The sequence below is a fragment of the Paramisgurnus dabryanus genome, chromosome 9 (assembly GCF_030506205.2).
Source record: "Paramisgurnus dabryanus chromosome 9, PD_genome_1.1, whole genome shotgun sequence".
Lineage (NCBI taxonomy): Eukaryota > Metazoa > Chordata > Actinopteri > Cypriniformes > Cobitidae > Paramisgurnus > Paramisgurnus dabryanus.
This window is the reverse complement of record NC_133345.1, coordinates 15,843,438-15,866,135: the sequence shown is the minus strand read 5'-3', so window position 1 is coordinate 15,866,135 and position 22,698 is coordinate 15,843,438. Positions and strand designations below refer to the sequence as shown.

The following is a 22,698-nucleotide window of genomic DNA, read 5'->3' as shown; positions in this document are numbered from 1 at the left end:
CCGGATCGTAATTTCCTGCAGCTCCGAGTCCGTGTACAAAGGAATGCGTGCGCGCGACAATGAGTTTGTCGGCGGCACGGGGATTCACACAGAGAGTGACTTAACTCATAGAGCTTGAATGCTGGACTAGGAGAAACGAGCCTTGCTCGTGTTATAAACCCACTGACTCATGTAGGCTAATCTGTTGCAATATTTGACTGGCACATTGTTTTGGGTAGAAGCTGCAAATATTTTAAAAAATTAAATACGAAGACTGCTGCAGCAGTGCTGCTAGAAAGATCCACCACCGACGGACGTACACGGCTCCTCTTGCTCCGCCTCTGAGCTCAACAAATCGCAGTTCTCCCACCACCCCAATGACATGAAAAATAGTGACTCAGAGTCCTGCCTGGATGTTGAGTGTTGGAGTCAAAATATTGTCTATGTAGAATGTACCAATTATTTGGTATTTTTCTTGCTAGCTCATATACTTAAGTAAACTATAACTAATTTAAATGGGTTGTTTATAACACCCTGCAGAGCAATTTTTACAGTGTAGATGAAAATAACGGTGTGTGGAAAAAGTGGGCTAAGACGTGTTCTCAAGTCCCCTGCTGTTGCTACGCACATTTTAAAAGTTGAATATAGTCTTTCCTTTGTTGTTAACTCGCAAACACCTCGCATGAACATCTGAACACCCCTCTTTGATTCCAGCACCCCCATTTAATTTGTGGATTTTCCCCATTAATTAAACAAAACAGTAGTAATACTTAATAGGTGACAGGACATAGGGCATCCAGTAAGAAGACATTTGCCCTAAGGCTTGACATTAACAACTGAACAGAAACGCTGTGACCCATGCGTTCCCTTACACTGATAAAGGTCACCCAACCAAAGTGGAAGGCTAACTCTTGGCAAAAAGGTCAGAGCGTCTGGTTGAATGTTGAAAACATAATGCAAGTCTGTGTAAACAATTGCATGGCTAGCCAGCTGTTAACTGTCCTATGTGTGCCAACAAAGAAATGTTATGCTCCTCTGGCATACCTGCTCTTTAAAATCTGATTTTTTGTTTCTATTCTATTGAATGTACTTAAAAAGAGCTGTTTCCTAGGCTTTATCTTTCTGTTTTGCGTTTGTCTATGTATCATTAAAAAGTACTTCTATGAGGCTGGCCTGAGTTATTTGCTGGGTAATGGATTCAGCGTTGGGTTGTTTCTCAGCAATTGTTTTTTCAAGGTCAATAACAAGGTCATCTGCATACATAAGATGATTCACCAGCATGCCACCGATCATACAGCCAGTATTGCAACCATTTAGTCTCCTTGACAATTCATCCATATATAAATCAAATAAGACAGGGGAAAAGATTCCTCCCAGCCTAATACCATTGGACACTCTAAAGGGGGCAGATATACTACCCCCCCATAATATATGCATCTGCTGGTGGGCATACCAATAGACAAGAACCCTCGCAATATACCAAGGGACTCCACTTTTTTTAGCTTAATAAAAAGCTGATTGTGATTCACTCAATCAAATTTACTGGAGGCATCAATATAACACGAGAATAGGGCAATTTTTCATTTAGAGGAATCAGTTTTATAAGTTACAACTTCTGTTGGATGTAGAAAGTGTGGTTTTGCCCATTAGATCTAGGAGCAAGTTTTATCAAATTGCAAGAGAAATTGTAAAAAGGTTTTATTCTCGTAGTATGAAGCACAGTAAATCAGGTTCCCTTGGAAAAATGTATGACAGCATGGAAAAACATTCCAAACATATTTCAATGGGTGTTCCCACGATACATTTTGGCTACATCCTTAATTTAGAGCCGGAAGTGAAATTCCTTTTGCTTAAAGGCTATACAGAACCATCAGGAAATTATGGTTCATTCACATTTGGTCACAAATCAGATCCAAGGACTGGTTTGTGTCAATGGATTAATCCTGCTCACAGAATCTCAGTTTTGCTCTTAGGACGTGGCATACCAATATCGGATCCTTCCCTTTGGCCTAGATCTATCCCCTTGCACATTTACAAAATCTGATAATGCTGCCCTGGTGCCATTGCATATTCAGGGCATTTGTATACTAAGACATCAAGATGTTGTGTTTGCACATCTAAGACACCTAGGGTTTAGACTGAACGGCAAAAAAGTATGTTAGTACCAACAAAAGTGATCAGATTTTGGGGATAATATGGAATTTGATGATGATGTAGGCAAAGATGTTTCCTGCTTGTGTCATGTCCATTTTCACAGAAGTGAACAAGATGAAGCTAGGTCAATCGCACACCAAGTGGTGCCTTTTTCCCAGAGGGGCAACCCTTTTGCATGTTCAGGGTTACATGCACATGTCTTTGTGCCCTAAGAATATGGAAATATTCCAGGTTTCTATCTTAACGCCAGACTAGGTGTGCTTCTCCAGGACAGACGACCTCTTCTCGGCATAGTATGGATTTCAAAGACTGCAGGCTTGGTTGTCACCTGCTCTATGGAATCTATCCGTTAGCCATTTTGAAAGATCAAGGTCACACACAGATGCTTTGTGCCTTAGTATTGTGCAAAAAATCATGGCCAGTGTTGGCCTTTTTTCATTTTTATGGTTATGCGTGCATGTCTTTGTGCCCTAAGAATATGGAAAGATGGGTTTCTGTTTATAGGCCTGAAGTTAGGTGTGGTCTGTCGCTGCATTACATTAATGACAGACACAACTCTTTCAAGCTGGGATCAGTTATGGAAGGCCAAAAGAGACAAAAATGTCCCATTAGTTAAATGTCAGGCAAAGTGTTCTTCTCCAGCACAGAGAACCTCTTTTCTGGGCGTAGTATGGATTTCAATGACTGAAGGCTCGGTTGTCTTCTGCTCATATAAAATCCATATTTTAACCATGGGGTTCCCTGAGGGGGTACCCATTTTGCATGATCAAAGTCACATGCCAATGCTTTGTGCCTTAGTATTATAATGAAGAAGACCAATATTGGCGGCCCGGGGTCGTCACATCAGGCTTATGACGTATGCGTCCCTCTAGGGCTGGGAAAGGGGCTATGGAAGACCATAGGGTCAAAATCTATGTATGTCCACAGGGAACAGACCTTCTGTTGAGGCAGACGTTGAGCTCAGGGGAATAGGCACTCTACCCATAAGTGCTGGAGCAAATTTGGCTCAGGTTTGGCCAAGCAAAAGCTGTCCTGTTTGCGAATCAGGGGAACTCACAATGTCCTCTTTGGTTTTCTCTTACTTGTGCCATGGCACAAGAATGGCCTGAGGGCCTCCTGTATGTTTTTCACCAATCGCTCTGCTCCCAGGAGTTCTGAAGAGGGTCCAGCAACTGAAGGCACACCTGTTGCTCGTGGCTCCATGATGGCCAGCCTGAGTATGGTTGTCGAACCTGGTCTCCATTCTAGACAGCTCCCTATTTCAGGTGCCAGTCAGGAGGGATCTGTGATCTCAGGCGAGTGGCACTGTGTCTTACCCCTGCCTAGAGTGAATGAGTTTGTGGGTCTGGCCTCTGAGGAGGACAGACTCATAGAATTGGGTCTCTCAACCAAGGTTTTGCAGGTTATTTTGCATTCGAGAGTTCCCTTTACCAGGAAATGATACGCATTTAAATGGAAGCTTTTTGCTGCGTAGTGCCAGAGACACTCGTATGACCCAGTAAACTGCCCAATAGGTTCAGTTCTGTCCCCTTTGACCATTAAGGTTTATGTGGCAGCTAAATCTGCTTTCCACACTTTAGTGGTTGGTCCCTCATTAGGTAGAGACCAACTAGGAATGCATTTTCTTGCATGGCACTTGGAGGCTGAGTAGGGCTGGGCGATATATGTCGGTGATTCTCATGCATGTTTCATCAGTAAAGCCAGTTACTTGATTAGTAGTAAATCGCCAACAGCTGCTTTCAGATGGAGGGGCATTTACTACACAGAGCCGTAGTTCACTTACAAGCGGGGCAATTTTGCATTAATTATCGCAGGCGATACGTCCTCGATAATTAATGTGAAATTCCCCCAATTGTCAGATATATTGCCCAGCCCTAAGACTAAGGCCTGCGAGTCATTCTAGGATCCCTGCATGGGATTTGTCCATGGTGCTGAAGGGCTTGTCAGGGGGCACAATTTGAGCCATTGGATACCATGTCGGAGTATCCTCTCACACTAAAAACTATATTTCTCCTAGCTATTATCTACCTTTAAAGGGTTGGAGATTTAGAGGCTCTCTCAGTTTGAGAGACTTTGAGTAAATGGATAAGTGAGGCTATCACATTTGCTTATGAGGCCTTTGGACGGCACTCTGCTTTAACCATCAGAACGCATTCAACTAAAGGTATGGCAGCATCTAAAGCCCTTTGGACAGGTGCCTTGGTCCAGGATGTTGGTTATGCGGCAGGCTGGTTCTCACCGTTCACTTTTATGTAACCCTTGTTCCCTGAGAACGGAATGAGACGCTGCATCTCCCTTGACATACTTTCTGCGTTCCTGTTAAGGTGTCTTTGACAATATTCTAGATAAATCTAGATTTAAATCTAAGTTTAAAGTAATTATGAGCATGATTAAAGTTCATCTACATAGATTTACTGTAAAATTGAACCTTGAAGTTGAAATGTTTAAATCAGTCTGTAGTCAGTTGTTTAGATGTAGGTTTGACTACGTAAGAGAAAAATTCACTGGCAGCACATTCACAAATTAACTGTTTTAGAAATGGTGGTATAACATGCAGGGGGTGTAGAGATATTACTTTTTGAGTTTTACCATGTGTGTTGGAAGCAAAAAGATTTTCTTATATTCTGGTGCCTTTTAATTAAACAATTGCTTTTATAGCTAAACGCTTTTTTACATTGTTGTTGTGCCGTCAGAGTGCAGCATGCAAAAGTAATGAAAACACAAAATGGAGTTTAAATTATATGAGCCAAGTGGAACGGATTTGAGGCAACCGCAGTGTGGAAGTCAAGGCTGTTTTTAAAATGTGAAATGGAGTTTAATTTATTAGGGGATTCCTTTAGTGGAAATGGATTTGACTGATGGCACTCCGGCAAGTAAACAGACATATGTGCTAAATTAGAGAAAAGGTGCAGGTCCAATATCATTGGTCTTTTAAAGTGGGTGGGTCTTTTCCAACCCACATATAAATGGTGAGGAGTTCTACACTGTATTGGTTTCTGAGTGCTGACTCTCTTAAAGCTGAATTATGATAATGTCAGCATGCTGTGACCAGTACAAAGTACCTAGCTATCATCATCAAACACTTCCCTGTCTCTGTCTCCCACAGTATTGATCAGCCTCATAAACCTCAATTCAAGACTTTCACCAAATGTCACATGTCAGATGATATCTCAGTTGGTGCTTAAAATGTCGGGTTTTACAACACTGAAGACAGATTGATTGACCGACTGACATGCTGAATGTAAATTCATAATACTTATAGACCTGTGACTTTCCCCTCATTTGTTGGTGCCAAACTAGACTTTTAATACTATACAGAGGTCTGGTACACTTTTTGCAGTTTGGGTCAAAAACCACCCATTTACACCTTATGAAACTGTATGAATTGTCAAGCTTCTTTATTTACACAATTAATAGCATATTGCAGTTTACAATTAAGTTATTGTTGCTCAATAATTTTTTTTCCAGTTCGATGCTGTTATTGGTGATACAGGCCAAGTTGGTCTACTTGATAATTGATTGAAAGTAACTGACACAATGCACATAAAATTTTTATTTATGCATGTTATTTATGTTATTGTACAAATGAATTTATTTTGAAGTGGTTTCATACCTGCAGTAAAGCATTTAAATAAGACTAATAACTCTGCCCTAAAAGTTTATTTCAGACAAAATCTCTTTTTTTTTTAGCTCCTTGTATTGCAAATAACAGACAATGTTGCTTTATGTCAGTGTGATAATTTGACAAGTTTTGACAAGTTTTGAAGTTTATTCTTTGTAGTATTACTTTTAATGAATAACCAGAGGTTCCCCAAGTCATTTTTCGGGCCTTATAGAGGGTCCCCTAATGTTTCTGGGAGGTCCGGGACCCCTCTAACCTCTCTCGATTCGATGCTTTTATTTTAAAATAAACTCAATCTGACCCAAATGGCTTCAGTAGTTCAACAGAATCTGAAAGGGTGTGTAATTTGTATGGGTCTGGGCCTATGGGATGGATGACAAAGACCCAATGAGCTACGCTTGACTTCTCGCCCTCTACCCAGGGGGATTCCATTAACAGCCATTCACAATGATGTCATGTAATGGTTTTAGAAGGACGTTAAATCTCTTAAATGCAAATATCTCCGCTAGATATCTGGGCTCTGGGATATGGGGATTTGTACAATTATTGAATAAAAGCAGCGAAAATCATGATATTCACCCACATGACTGAAGAATTGCTTATGTATCAAAAATATTTTTGAAATTCTTTAATCCATCTCAACAACTGTCAACAACTGTTTAAAATCCTATAATTTACCCATAAATTTCATTATTTGTTCACCAAATCTATACTGTAAGCTCAAAAAGTTGTATTCACCATTCATTTCACAATTCATACTTTTGTATTTCACAAAAAATAAAAATCAGGGGCGGAGCCAAACATTGTAGACCTTGGGGGCTTAGCAAAAACCTAGGGGTTCCAAAGAATGGACCCCTGATTAAATTTTTTCTCCATTTACGGCAGCTTTATAAACAATTTTTAATCTAAGTGTTCTCTGTATTATCATTTTGAAACTGTAACATAGCAAAATGTGACAATAACACTTTAACTTCTCTTATCCAAAAATAGGCTAAATATGTTTGCTGTAATCTAGTAAGTATAAAGCTAAGAAAGAATAACAATTTTGACTTCACAAGCAGAACAATTTCTCACCTGCTTATGGAAGCATTCTCTCTCTCCACCCTCTTCTCTCCCTCTTTGCACTAACAATGATCACGCATAAGCATATTGTAATGTAAGAGATTGAGGATTCACATTTTATAACGGTCTATGTTTTTCTGAGGTTAAATCATTGCGAATTTTAGTGAAATACATATAGGCAAAACAAAAGCTGTCTAAGTAACTATATACTTTCTCATTTTCTTCTCATTTTCTTCTTCATCTTAAAAAATGTATATCCATTTATGAAAAAGGGATATGTGCATATGAGCAAGGTTTTAATTCACTGTGATTAAATTTAAACTTTTAATATAACATTACCAACGACAGCAGAGTAGGCAGACTAGAGCTGTGTCTGAAACCGTTCACTTGTTCACTCATTCACTATTTCCTATATAGGGAATGACAATTGAGTCCACTATATGGGGAAGAAGCTAATGAAAATGAGTCAGCGATTTCGGACACTGACGTAAATATCATGCGTCAGAGAGCTGTCGCAGAGGTTCGTCATAAACCCTTACACTTGTGTGGCTTTATTGATTGTACTGTGAAACGATAAAGTTTACTTTCTTAATGTTTGTCACATTTATCAAGTTTAGTGTATTAGTTGATAATAAAGAGAACAAAACAACTGCTTGTCATATTTATTTACTGTTGTTTATTTATTGTTTAATAAAAATGTGTATTAGATTTTAAATAAAAGATATCACAATTATTTTATTTATTTGTATTTTCAAAAAGTAGAAAATACCTGACAACAAGAACTAACAAAAGTTTATAAATGTAAATTGTTGGTGTTTACTGTCAGTATACTTCAGATGATTCAAGTTACGCATTTGTCTCTCGTTGTATCATGTGAAATATGAGTGAGCGATTGTACATCAAATGTACCCTCAAAATCAGAGTGCATTGTGGGTAAAAAGTAGTAAACGAATGTAGGAAATGAAGTTATTCACTCAGGTTTCGGACACAACTACAAAATGGCCGACACCTGATATAGGGCACTATATAGTGGATAGGGAGCAGTTTTGGACACAGCTTAGATCAGAGCGCTAACAGTAGCGGTTAGCCATGCAGATAATCTATCAGTTGAGGCTATTTAACAGTATTTACATCACATAACTATAAATATACACTTTTGAAGTAATAACGAAGGCACTGTAATAATAAACACTATGACAAATATCTGACCAGTCATGGAAATTAGGGACACAAGTCGGATCTGGAGCATTTTGAGTTGTTTACAGATTTCGAAAGTGCAGTTTCTAAGCTTTCCAATGATGTGTAACACATGGAAATCTGATTTGGAGGATTTGGAGAAGTTGTGGCCATTTTAATATATAACACATTCAAGAAAGAGAATGCCGAGAAATTTGAGAAAAAAAGTTAACACTTTTCCCTTTTTTTCCTGGCTGGAGAGACAATAGGGCTCATTTACATCTCATTTAGCTAAGCCATACCCCCTGTAAAGCCGTTTTGAGATACAGATGTTCTAGCATCATATGTAGTATTTTGTGACAGGAGTCCAAATGACAACATGCAAAAATAAACAGAACTTTTTAACTTTGTGTTAATCGCAAGTCGAATCCAGACTGTTTCAGATGTGTAAATTATCCAATGACCATTTTTGTCCACAAATGCGTATAATCCGTGAAATATAGATATATAGTCTATTGTTTACATCAGATTTCGCATGAACGTCTGGTTATAGAATATAATATACAATCTGAGGACTATTTACATCGTAACATGTAAGGGTATATCAGATTACACTCCAATAATTTCGCTCTGATGGTAAATTAACTTTTTTAGTGTACTATTATATTAAATTTGAAGTATGTCATTTTTGTTCCACTAAGCCTAAGATCATTGGATGGAATTACTAAAAAAATGACAAACACTCCTACAACCCTACCATGCATCAGGCCATAGATGTTGTTTGTGTAAGCAATAAGGTAATCTTGTGCTGTGCTGCATCATAGAATAAGTCGACAGCCATGACTAATCCTGCCTTCATGTGCTATTGGAAATTTGATAATTCCCACTTCTAAAGTCGTGATTACGAGCTTGCTGTGTTCAGGTACTTTGTTGTTGAAAAGAACGGAGGACACCATGTTCATGCTTGTGTGTGTGGAAAATTTCATTTAAACACAATTTCACTCCCCTCCAGAAAACACGCAAACCAAAGTTCTTCGTTTACTGATGGATTTATTTGTTTATTTAATTCGTCCTTAATCCACCGTCGAACTATTTAAAAGCAGTAGAAAACATAGTATAAACAAACAACACAATCAAAAGAGCGAATAAAACAAGAAATAAAGCATCACAATACACAAACATACCTCGCTGGCTGCATACCAACTGAGAGGGAAATGAGTCCAAAATGCAACTATAAATAAGACACGAATTACTTTAGACTCAGCGGTGTACCGGCATGACCGCGAGTCGACATCTTGAGTCTCTCTCTCTCAGGTGCATCATAGGGTACAACAATAAATGTGCGCATGTAACCCTTGACCCGCATGACCTCACTTCCTATTAGACGAATAAATCATCATCTTCATCGTCACAACAATAAATAATAATGACAGAAATGGGATGCAATTGGTATGCCAAAAAACAAATATATCAAAGGAAACAAACAAACAAAACCAATACATTTAAACAACAGCTAAACTCCCACCAAATCATACACTGATTTCACTAAAAAAAATCATGAATAATTCTAACCTTAAAATTGTATGATATATGTGCAAAATACAGCATTATTGAGCCTCAAGCAGCAACATCATCTTTTGAAAGGCCTATCAAGGTACACAGGCTTGAGAGTATACCTTCCTGAATGGTCCAAAGTTGAATCACTCATCAGGGGGTGGGGGGTAACACAATGCTAGATTTCATTATCAAGATATGATTTGGCATAAGTAGTTCAAAACTTGTTGGATCATTTAAGTGCTCAGTTGTCATCGGCCTGCTATTTATAATAGTCGTCACTTCATACAGGAAAGTTCTCAACGAAGCACTATCGAGTCTCTTACCAGATTGATCAAAAATTGCTGTTAGAACACTTCGGATTGTCCTTATTTGTCTCTCCCATACGCCTCCCATATGGCTAGATGATGGAATGTTCATGATGAATTCACATCCATAATCCTTCAACTGCTCATGATTTTGAAACTTCTTTGGGGTGATGGCAGGATGCTTAATATAAGGGTGGAAAGTAAATCTTGCCAACCGTCCCCCAACTCTAAAGACACCGTGTTCGTCTATAAATGCACTTAACTGGCGCAACTTGTTGGCTTTGTCTTTGGTTTTAACTTTACAGTTCCTTTTAATACTTTCCATTTCAGTACTGAATGCGTCCATTTGAACCATTTTGATAATAAATACCTCTGCTTCTCGTCTTTCTTCAATGCTTGTGGCACAACTTAAATCTGACTTACAGCCACTAGAATGTTTAGCGTAACGAATGAGACATGCAACAGCCTTAACAACTCTTTCCCAATCAGAGAACTTCGCCAGATGATTTAACAATATCCTTTCTTCTGTTACCTTATTGCTTAACGCCTGGACAGCTTTACGTTCTGAATCATCAGTGACTTCTCCCACCTTGTCATCTCCTACAAGTAGCTGGCTCTTCCATAAGAAGTCTGAACCAGTGAACAAATTTGAAAGCAAATTTGACCTCTCACTTTTAAAGGGTAAGGGCATTACAACGTGACCATCTGATGTGTGTTTAATTTCATCTTTTAACTTTGTCAAGACATCCTCTTGAGAGAAGCAATCCTCTTCTGCCCGCTCATTGAAATCTGACTCCATCTTCATGACATCATCAGTAGCGACCATTTCTTTAATCTGGGTCTTAGAAACAAAATGAACTTCACCCTTGAGCTGATCAAGTACTTCAAGTTGAGGGATTACTTGCCTTACAATAATACGATGACTCACAGCGTGCGCGTCACCATAGTGTTCACCTGGGTTGCCATAGCTTACAATGCTCCAGCCCAAGTCGGTTTTTTGTGCAAATGGTTGGTTTTCTTCTCCGCAGACAACCTCCCGGGGCATTAGAGCTTGTGGGCAGTTGTATCCTATCAACAAGCCAATTTCACATTCTCTTTGCGGAGCAATATGCGGTGCAAGATGCTCCAAATGGGGCCATGCCTTGGCAGTCTCAGGAGTGGGAATGTGTGATCTATTGGCGGGGATAAATTCTCTTGTGTACACTGTTGGCACTGTGATTTCCTTGGTGGAATTTAACCCTCTTATTTTTAAACCCTCAAGTCTTTTACAGGGGACAATTGTTTCTCTTGAGGACATGGTGGATAACTTAAGCTTTACTGATTCTGTATTAATTTTCAAAGTATCTGCCACGTGCTCTAGAATGAAAGAGGAATCACTCTGAGAATCCAGCAAGGCATAAACAAGGACTTCCTTGCCTGAGTTACTTGACACCATAACTGGAACTATTGCTGAAGTTTGAATGCTGCCACCATCTTTTAAGATCCTGTTAGATGTGGTTTCTGCAATGATGTCTTGTGATGTAGGATCTTCTTGATAGCTGACTTGATTCTGCTTAGATTCCCGTTCTGAACGGTCCTCATGTAAACAAGTAGGATGACGTCTGGAACAGGAATCACAAATCAACCTCCTCTTACAGCTTTTTGACTGATGACCCGGGTTCAGGCAGCCGAAACACAGATGCTCATGTTGAATGAATTTAACTCTGTCTGCAACAGGTCGCTCAAGAAATTTGTGACACTTCTGGAGGCTGTGCGCAGTGTTCTTACAAAACATACAAGAGACCCAACTTTCAGAAATGTTTGTGCTAAAGCTCTTGGCATCAACAGTCCAAGTTTTGGAGACAGCTGCACTTTGATTCTTGAGTCTTAAGTTCTCTGGCTCACTTGCCCATATAGCTTGATGCGAAGTTATTGGATTACAAGCAATACTGGCCTCCATGGATAAGAATGTTACAAAATAATTAAAGTTTGGAAAACGTCCGTGCTCTAGTTGGTAAAGTGTAGCTCTTCTGTTCCATCTCTGGCTTAAACATTCAGGCAGCTTGGCAACAAGTTTTTGATTCTCTGTTGGATCATTAAGAACATGTAGATTCTCGTTACGGGACATGGCACATTCACAACTGCGCAAAAAATCTGCATACTGTCTTAATGCAACACTATCTCTACTGGATATACATGGCCAAGCATATAATTGATCTCGGAAAGCCTTTGCAATGACAAATGGCTGACCGTACCTTTCATCGAGCAGATTCCAAGCTAAGCTATATGAATCTTCTGACTCAAGCAAAAAATGACCTTCTAAGGCCTCCTTTGCTGTGCCCCCAACATATCTCTGAAGAAAGAAAATCTTCTCTATATCTGGAATATTCTTCCTCTCGATTAAGGTTTGAAAAGATAACTTCCAATGATTGAACTTAAGTGGGTCACCACAGAAAATGGTTGGTTCTGGAACAGGTAGCCTATTTGCTGCTATGGCCTCAGCCAAAACCTTAACAAGTTCTTGAGTATCATCTGAGAAATTACCCCTTGGTGGCGTATATCTTAGTTGTAAATCACACACAGGATCAGTTTGTTTAGCTGCATGGACAATCATGGGGGCATCCGATTTCTGAATTAAAAGATCTTGATTTGTGTCAAAATTGATTTCTTCATACACTTGTAGCTTAGCCTTGGCAGCATTCAATCTCTTCAGTCCTTCCAAACGATCGAGCTCTCTCCTTAAGTGTTCGACCGACTGTCTTCTAATGGCATTTTCTTCTTGTTGCTTTCTCAACAGTACATCTTCTTGAGCTTGTCTTTTGATTTTTCGTTCAACTTCTTCCCTCTCTTCCTGGAGCCGCCGAGATACTGCTGCTGCTTCCTGGGCTGCGGCTATCTGCCTATTTTCAACCTCAAGTGCCTCTAATTCTTCTTGCTTACGCTCCTGTTCACTCATGATTTGAAGCACAGCTCTTGTACTGGCATACTCTGCAGCAGCTTCTTGTCTTTTTACTAGTGACTCATTGGAACAAATGGATTTGGTTCCACAGCTCTTATTAACAGGAAAAGAAATACTAGAGGCAGAGGATGCAAATACAGAGCCAGCATCAGGCCAAAACAGCTCTTCATCAACTCCCTGAATCCGAGACGTAACATTCTTTATCATAACCTTAGTAATTGAAGTGCTTTTATCCAATTTGCAGCGCATGTCATGAGTTGGAACATCAAGTTTTCTATAGACATCATAAATATTGTTAAGTTCATCCAATTCCTTTTCAATGCGAGTTACATGTTCTTGAAGAATGTCACTTGGATGGTTTTGCTCCAAAGACCTTTTTGCCACTTTAGTCAGGACCTTCCAACAATCGTAGGCATTGTTAAAATGGAGCAACAGTGACTTTAACTTGGCCATGTGTAGGTCTTTGCCTTTCTCTGTCAATTTTCGTGATCTGACGCTTCTACGAGGTTCATTTTGATGATGTTCAAATGCACCTGAATTGTCAATTTGCTGTTGCTCGACATCAGGCTGGTTGGCCTTTAGTAGCTTTGCTGATTTCTCTGTGTGCTGAGGCTCTACTACTTGCTGAGACGTTTCTAACACACTGCTGATTTCTAATATCTCTAATTGCTGGTCTTCATCTTTACTATTCTGAGACATAGTGAATTATAAGGTAGACTAGGCTAAAAATAATCACAGGGCAAATGTCTGAAACAAGCTCAATTTAACTATTTGACTAAGTCACTGTCTTTCAAACAATTAATAGGCTAATTTAGGCTTAGAAACCTCATGAAACAATACAAGTTTCAAGTACAAACTAGGCCTCTTTAAAAATAGTTGTCATATAACAAGACAAATGTACATAAAACTTCAAATTCAACACCTTGGTGAGACAATATGATAACAGTTTCAAGTACTAACTAGGCCTATTTGAAAATAGTTGTCATATAACAAGACAAATGCACAGAAAACTTCAAATTCAACAACCTAGTGAAGTATGCAAACTTATTTTCAATTCAACTGCATTTACTCATACCCCCTTTAAATGTTCTTAAATATGACCAGTTGGCTAATCAAAATAAACCCACATTAACAGTGTTCACAGACCAATCAAAACCTTTTCAAAGACAGCCTGAGAAAAACTTTAACAGTATATAATACTTATCGGTTACGTGCCATATTCAACAACGTGATAAAATGTACGGACTTAATTTCAAATCAACCGCATTAGTCCGAGCCCCCTTTAAATGTCCTTAAATATGTCCAGTTGACTAATTAAAATAAGGCAACATTTTCAGTGTTCATAAACCGATCAAAGTCTTATTTCAAAGAAGATCTGAAAGAAAAACGTAATACTAAATAGTCAAGTGCTTATCTGTTTCAAGCCGTTCCTCCACGCCTCTTCAATGAGAAACTTTATCTTTCGTGGATCCGAAATCAGTCCGCAAAGTCGCCTTAACAAGTCCAGTTCGCCTCCTTTTTCAACGAAAAACGTGGCTCTAATCCGAGTAATTTACTTCAATCCCAGGAATTTCCACGCCAACAAATTGACGCGTCTTCGCGTTGCGGACGAGTATCCGTAGGCTGATGTTGACTTCAGCTCCGAGTTCGACTTTCACTCCCCTCCAGAAAACACGCAAACCAAAGTTCTTCGTTTACTGATGGATTTATTTGTTTATTTAATTCGTCCTTAATCCACCGTCGAACTATTTAAAAGCAGTAGAAAACATAGTATAAACAAACAACACAATCAAAAGAGCGAATAAAACAAGAAATAAAGCATCACAATACACAAACATACCTCGCTGGCTGCATACCAACTGAGAGGGAAATGAGTCCAAAATGCAACTATAAATAAGACACGAATTACTTTAGACTCAGCGGTGTACCGGCATGACCGCGAGTCGACATCTTGAGTCTCTCTCTCTCAGGTGCATCATAGGGTACAACAATAAATGTGCGCATGTAACCCTTGACCCGCATGACCTCACTTCCTATTAGACGAATAAATCATCATCTTCATCGTCACAACAATAAATAATAATGACAGAAATGGGATGCAATTGGTATGCCAAAAAACAAATATATCAAAGGAAACAAACAAACAAAACCAATACATTTAAACAACAGCTAAACACAATATGTACTTTAACTCTTTCACCGCCAGCGTTTTTAAAAAAAGTTGCCAGCCAGCGCCAGCGTTTTTCATGATTTTCACCAAAGTTTAATGCCTTCCAGAAAATGTTCTTCTTTAAATAAATAAACATACAATATACCAAATGAAAGAACAGACCCTCTGCTTTCAAAAAAAAAAAAACGTTTCATCCTACCTTCAGTGGTTCTTTTGTAATCAGCTTTTGAATATGGGTAGGTTTTTGCAAAAACACCATATTTTGAGCAAAAAGCAAAAATAATTAAATTTTTGTGACGGACTTTTCATAGAGATCCCATTCAGAGCGATCTTTAAAACAGACACGGACATGCAGCAGCTTGCCATAAGGCAATACTTCCGGTTTTAAAAAGTTGGATAATAGCGGTATTGCGGAAAGACGGAAAATCTCGTCATTGGCGGGGAAGCGTTTTCTCTTAATTGACGAGATATCTCGTCAATGGCGGGGAAAGAGTTAACAACAAGACAAGGGCAGTGAAGCCTAATAAAACTAATAAAGCATAACTACCAAAGCAGAAATCCTTCCCCTCTGCCATTTTTAAAGTTTGCCCATCTCAGGAATTTGGGAATCAATATTCAAAACTTACTCCAGTAATGTATGATCATTTTAACTCAATGACAATTTAATATTACAATCTTATCAGTAGACATGTTTGGTTAACAAGGTGTGTCTGTCGGGAAAATAAATCAAAATGAACATCGCTATTTTGGTCGTTTGTCCATTCCCCCAAATATGACCAACAGATGCGTTTACTAAATTAGCGCTTCTACCTGCAGCAGGTGAAACGTAATATGTTGGGGTATGAAATTATATGTTGGCGTATAATTTTGCTATGATGACATGAATTAAAAATCATTTTCAATTTAAACCGCTATGATAAGTTGTATTTTATTACACATTACACTATTAAGGCTTTTAGGGCAAATAAAAAATAGTCCCAGATTGACTGTGAACTGTAACAGATTGTTGAATATAAACACAAAGCTATGACTGCTGCACATTATGACCAATCAGAATCAATGACTGGAACTATTTTATAAACTCTACTGAACATCACACGATCTAATCATCTTTAAGATAAAAATCACACATTCTGTCAAATAAACATACAGGAACTGACTTCACAGTGTTCTGTCAAATCTGTCTGTTGTCAATGTTCTTGACCTCTGAAGAATGAATGAAGAAAGCTTGGTAAAATAACACATCAAAATCCACCTGACATGAGGAAAATCAAGCTGTGTGCTCATTGGGTGGAAGAGGGCACATCTGCCTGTGTGGAAGGAGATTGACCTGTAAAATTCACACACCTACAAACAGGCCATGTGTGCTGATATGACCTGTTAAATAACTTTACTGTTCCAATTAAAACCAGACTGTTAATTAAAAGAAGATAACATTTCAGCAGAAAATGCTCAGATGGATGTCAACAGTATAGCACCTTTCATTCTGCTTCTCGTCTGTTCTTCTTATTTCATGTCTAATTAACAGCATTTACTTACCTGGTAAAGTTTCAAATAGAGATGAAACAAACCACACAAACACACAAAAAAAACACTCAGAATGCAATGAAGGCTATGTTTAAAATATACAATCTTCTGCTCTTCAGTTAAGATTATGGTCAGAATATATTACAGTATATAACATGTTATTGGTAAATATAGACACACGTTACATTTTTGCATAATTCATGGCTTTTTAAGAAAACAAATTTACATTTTGTTGCAAAAAAAAAAACTTTTTATAGTGAAAAGTTGTTCTTTTGACTTAAAGGGATAGTTCACCCAAAAATGAAAATTCTGTCATCATTTACTCACCCTCATGTTGTTACAAACCTGTATACATTTCTTTGTTCTGATGAATACATGGGAAGATATTTTGAGAAATGTTTGTAACCAAACCGTTTTTGGAGCCCATTTACTATCATATTATTCTTTTTCCCTAGAAGTCAATGGGGTCCACAAACGGTTTGGTTACAAACATTTCTTAAAATATTTTCCCGTGTGTTCATCAGAACAAATATTTTTTTAAAGTTTGTAACAACATGGGGGTGAGTAAATGATGACCGAATTTTCATTTTTTGGTGAACTATCCATTTAAAGGCTTTTGGGAACCAAAAATTATACAATTTCCGTAAAAAAAAAAACCTTTTCAGAAACTTATGAGTGTACAGAAGATATTGAGCAAGCAGGTCTCTAACACATAATGATACATTTCCAAAGCTTATGGTACACTGTCAAAATATTTTATGTAAAGTATGTTGAATAATATAAAACTAGATAGTAAAGTTTGAAGACAAACTTTATGTTGGCTTGAGAAAGCGTAGCCTGAACGTTTAAAATGGTTTGACATAAGTTTAGTTTAGTAGGCTATCTGGCTGTTAGTATGTTTAAGTATGAAGGTAGCATGATTAGCATGAAGCTAGCATCATGCTAGCATGATTAGCATGAAGCTAGCTTGATGCTAGCATGATTAGCATGAAGCTAGCATGATTAGCATGAAGCTAGCATGATGCTAGCATGATTAGCATGAAGCTAGCATGATGCTAGCATGATTAGCATGAAGCTAGCATGATGCTAGCATGATTAGCATGAAGCTAGCTTGATGCTAGCATGATTAGCATGAAGCTAGCATGATGCTAGCATGATTAGCATGAAGCTAGCATGATGCTAGCATGATTAGCATGAAGTTAGCATGATGTTAGCATGATTAGCATGAAGCTAGCATGATGCTAGCATGATTATCATGAAGCTAACATGATGCTAGCATGATTAGCATGAAGCTAGCATGATGGTAGCATGATTAGCATGAAGCTAGCATGATGCTAGCATGATTAGCATGAAGCTAGCATGATGCTAGCATGATTAGCAGGAAGCTAGCATGATGTTAGCATGATTAGCATGAAGCTAGCATGATTAGCATGAAGCTAGCATGATGCTAGCATGATTAGCATGAAGCTAGCATGATGCTAGCATGATTAGCATGAAGCTAGCATGATGCTAGCATGATTAGCATGAAGCTAGCATGATGCTAACATGATTAGCAGGAAGCTAGCATGATGTTAGCATGATTAGCATGAAGCTAGCATGAAGCTAGCATGATTAGCAGGAAGCTAGCATGAAGCTAACTTTTATTGCGTTGCTAGGGTACTAAGTTTGGTTGCTATTGAGAAAATTGGCATCCCATAATGATCACCCTTCAAGCCACAAGTAAAACGGTCCAACCCCCGTGTCTCTACAATGTTCTGATGCGGAGATATAAGGCTTTGTTTATTCCGTTGCTAGGGTACTAAGTTTGGTTGCTAGGGAGAAAATTGGCATCCCATAATGATCACACTTCAAGCCACAAGTAAAACGGTCCAACCCCCGTGTCTCTATGATGTTCTGAAGCGGAGATATAAGGCTTTGTTTATTCCGTTGCTAGGGTACTAAGTTTGGTTGCTAGGGAGAAAATTGGCATCCCATAATGATTACACTTCAAGCCACAAGTAAAACGGTCCAACCCCTGTGTCTCTACGATGTTCAGATCCAGAGATATAAGGCTTTGTTTATTATGTTGCTAGGGTCTTCATATTTTGTTGCTAGGGGCGTGGCTTAATACCTCAATAAGAATCCTAAGAGACTGATTGGATGCCTGAGTAAAATGAGCCCACCCCTATGTCTCTATGACACTCTGGTGCAAAGATATCCATCTGGGCTTTTTATAATGGTAGTCTATGGGAGATGTTGCTAGGGTACCCAAAATGGTTGCTAGGGGCGTGGCTTAATAGCTCTGGGGTGATCCTAAGAGACTGATTGGATGCTTGAGTAAAATGAGCCCACCCCCATGTCTCTAAGACACTCTAAAGTGAAGATATTCCATCTGGGACGCTTTTATTCCCTTTTATGGGCATGTTTCCTGCCCCATTATAAGTCAATGGGAAATTTTGGGGGCCTCTTACACCCCAGGGGTACAGCTTACACCCCATTGTGAGGTATGTTCTTACACAGCCTGTCAGCCTCCTTAAATGTGGTAAGCCACAAGTTTCTACAAGTTTCTCACTCGCAGCTTTGACCCGTCAAAGTTTGTCTCAATGTTAAGTCAATGGAAATTTTGGGGTGTTTCAGCGCCCCGTTTAGGAATTCGGAAGGTCCGATCAGTTAGAAAAGATATAGCACACCTCGTCAGATCAGACCGAAAGTCTGTCCAAAGTTTGATGACTGTAGCTTGAAAGCTCTAGGACGAGTTAGAGTTAGAAATTTTAGTCTCAGAAGAAAAGAAGAGGGAATAATAATAAGTTTAAGTGCAACAACAGTATGTTGGCTTTCTCAAGCCAACATAAATATATGTTGTTTGGTGAGTTAAGGTTAAACATATTATCACAGATAAATCTAAAAAGCAAAACTTATTATTTTGTGTGGTCATTTTAGGGTTAAATAAAATGCAAAAAAAAGTTTAAAATCTTATAGTGTGGATTATTACACACAACATTAAAAAAAGAGATTTTCTGAATCTTTATAAGACACTCTTATGACACCTGCTGGCTCTGCACATTTACAGTCCCCAAACCTCTCACAGCACCCATCATGCCTGAAGGACCTCTGTTTTCCTAAACTAACATCAATTAATCATTTGACAGAAAGACAGAAATGTACTCAGATTTCACTTATTAAAAGAGAGCAATAAAAATGTACTGCTGCGATTCTATGAGATATTTATCAATTTGTTTTGTTCTTTTAAGACAATATATTTTCTTCTGCTGTCAGTGTGATATGCTTAAATTGCAAAAAAAAAAAAAAAAACATTTTAGGAAATGTATTATATCTATTTATAACAATTCCTTCACTGGTTTGCTGGACAAGTTTTATGATACATTTGCTGTAGATTATAATAAACAGTCTACAGTATATGATGCTGAAGCCCATCTAACTTTTAGGTTGATATGGTTTCTTTTTCCTATCAGGTAAAATCGCTTATATCTAACAGTTTCTGTGCCCCCAACTGTGCAGATATTCACTTTTAATATTCACCTTTAGATTTACAATAATCATTTTCCGTGTAAGTGGAGGAAGACGAGGGCTATGAACTGAAAACACTGGAGCTTCTTTGCTCTAAGCATGTGTGTGTGCGTGTGTGTGCGTGTGTGTGAATGCATTGAGCTGTCAGTGTGAGACAGCAGCAGCACTACAGTCAGTCTGCTTCAGACTCCTCATCTCTTTCTTCAGTGCAGATGCAAATATAGCAGTGAAGGCGGAGATATCAGTATCTGCGTATATGGGAGACTAATATCACGGCTAAGTTTAGTTTTCACTAGAGTTTTAAACACTCTAGACACATACTTGTAATCGAGCATGAATGTTAGGCGATCGGGAATGTTGAGAGCCGGTGTACTGCTTCTCATCAGCGGGTGCGTGTGCGCGAGTGTGCCGGAGGAACCCGCGGATAGAGCGTCTCCGTCGGACGGCTACTGCAGCTGGATAACGCGGGCTCAGCCGCACGGAGCCGGTGGCAGAAAAGAGGGCTTTACTGAGTTCAGACTGCGAGTGGAGGGAGACCCGGAGTACTATCAGCCCGGCAGCACTTATCAAGGTACATGACACTGTCAGGTTTCAGCTGCTGTCAGGACCACCGGCGCGGACAGGGACTCTGCGCAATGTGCGCGCTGGAGATACAGCTTGGCCATATAAACAGCATATTTGGGCATTATAGTCTTTTGCACACGTTATAAAATAATTCGGGGCAAGTTGGCATATTTGAGAAAGTTGTCACGAGGGCTGTATCTCAGCTCTGTAAGGTCTTGTGTCAAGTCGATAAACACTACTGAAATGTTTAACTATTTGAATGTACATTATCTGCTTATCTTACTATCTTATTTGTTAAGAGAATCATCATATTTATTAATTAAAGTTATGTGAAAATGTTGGTGATTTAAAAATAAGCTTTTTTTTATAAATGATTATTGACAATGATATATGTTATAATTCTATAATGTTTGTTTACTGAACTGCCTTGAGTTTTGTTTTGCATCTGTGAAAGCAATCATACTGTATAGGTTTTATGTGACTGATTTATTATTGTGATTTTTTTTCCAGTAACCCTGTATGCGGTCAACTCTGCTTACTTTAGAGGCTTTACTCTCATTGCTCTAAAGGAGGGACAGAACGGTGACCAGGAAGATGATTATGCCGGAAATTTCCAGGTAAGAGTCAGTGCTTGAGTCATGCTCAATAGAAATGCAGATGCAGAGCACTCACGGAAATGTAATTTATGTTTCAATGGATCTCAAGTGGTTCTGATAGGGTCACTGACAGCAGGGGAAAATGTACTGAATGTGAATAATATAATCACACTAACCAGGTAGCTGCGCAGAGTTAGGAGAACAAAATTAGTTTGCTATAAAAGACATGGAAAGCACTTTCCATCACCTTGTCAGTGTGCCATTTTAGGTAGGCTAATTAAGAAAAAGATTGTAGTTTCTGCATGAATACATTTTTAATAGGACATTTGGAGTAGTACCTTTTTACAACTTTATTGAATGATATGAATGTTGAGTGCTATTTCTTTTTTCAATAGAAAATCTGGGTCCTAAAGTAAAAGCAGCTCTGATGTATAAGACCGTATAGATTTCATGGTTGTCTTCGGGAAAATCTCATGAACATAAAGTAACCTAATGCTGTCTGCGCACCACCAGCAACAATGTGACTCTCAGTCGCTTGTCTCTTTTAATGAGGTTGTTAGTAGGCATTTCTAATTCTGGTTGTCGAACTATAAACAAATGAATAACTATCCTCTCAATAACTGACGAAAGGTGAATGATGTGAACTCACTCTCATTGAGAGTTGCTCCGGAAAGTCGCTCATCATTGAAGTTGAACTTCTATCAACATGACCACTTCCATACACCACTGAAATAAATGAAATCGCTGTAGTCGCTGGCGGTGTGAGCCGATGCGTATGCTTTAACTCTGCTGCTGGATCTACTGTACTTTCTCTGTGTTAAAGAGCCAAGCAGAGATTCAGCCACACCTGGCAAAGCTCTTACTTCAATACCATATGCTGTCTGTCCGCACCATCTCTCATGTTATGACAGAGAATGGAAAAGGAAAGAAATAGACGCATTAAATGTCACATAAACCATAAATCTCAGCTCACCACAGATACACTCTGCTTATATCCTCATCTGATGCAAGATGAATATAGAGAACAACTCTATACCTTGTTTTTTATATATAATGTTTTGATATGTGAAGCCGTCTTACTGTATCAGTCAGTCAAACAGTCGCCTGTCAATGCGATTTCTCCTTTGTTTTTAACTGAAAGCTCTGTGTTTAATATTCTGACTCTTTTGCATATTCACTTCTTTAAATGTGTTTTAATGCACATTAATGCAATTGCTATTGCAGGTGGTGTTTTTGAACAGCACTTACATACGTTATGCATGAAAGTCAACTTTCGACCAGGTTTTTATATGAGACATCACAGCCATTTGTTCTTAAATTTAGCTAGAAATACTGTATGGGGTCTTTAGGGGTATTTGTTCTATTAATAATCCATTATTTAAGATCTGCACCTCTTTCAGTCAAAATATTTTTAGTCAGTTACCATTTTGCTCAGATCATATTTGTCTAAATAAGGCGTTTACATAGAAGCGTTTTATTCCAATTGTGGGATCAGATGGATTATTAATAAATGATACGGCTGTATGTAAACTGTCTTTTTG

General features: G+C 38.6%; 2 protein-coding genes across 3 annotated transcripts in view; one reads left to right on the top strand and one right to left on the bottom strand.

The window, feature by feature from the left end:
* Window positions 1-9,011: 9,011 nt before the first annotated feature.
* Window positions 9,012-14,961, bottom strand: LOC141282551 (uncharacterized). Its single transcript, XM_073815718.1, has 2 exons — window positions 14,634-14,961; window positions 9,012-14,538 (listed from the first exon to the last, which is right to left on the bottom strand). The coding sequence occupies exon 2, from the start codon at window positions 13,490-13,492 to the stop codon at window positions 9,701-9,703; it is 3,792 nt and encodes a 1,263-aa protein (XP_073671819.1). The 5' UTR covers window positions 13,493-14,538; window positions 14,634-14,961; the 3' UTR covers window positions 9,012-9,700.
* Window positions 14,962-20,139: 5,178 nt separating this feature from the next.
* spon1a (spondin 1a) overlaps window positions 20,140-22,698 on the top strand; it is a 208,559-nt gene continuing 206,000 nt past the window's right edge. For both annotated transcript variants that reach the window (XM_065270017.2, XM_065270016.2), the window contains exons 1-2: window positions 20,140-20,568; window positions 21,072-21,178. In XM_065270017.2, coding sequence (XP_065126089.2) covers window positions 20,331-20,568; window positions 21,072-21,178 — 345 coding nt within the window. In that variant the 5' untranslated portion in view covers window positions 20,140-20,330. The remainder of the gene's footprint in view (window positions 20,569-21,071; window positions 21,179-22,698) is intronic.

Bases quoted from the DNA above. Each gene is read 5' to 3' on its own strand.
- LOC141282551 (XM_073815718.1), bottom strand. From the start codon at position 13,492: ATGTCTCAGAATAGTAAAGATGAAGACCAGCAATTAGAGATATTAGAA.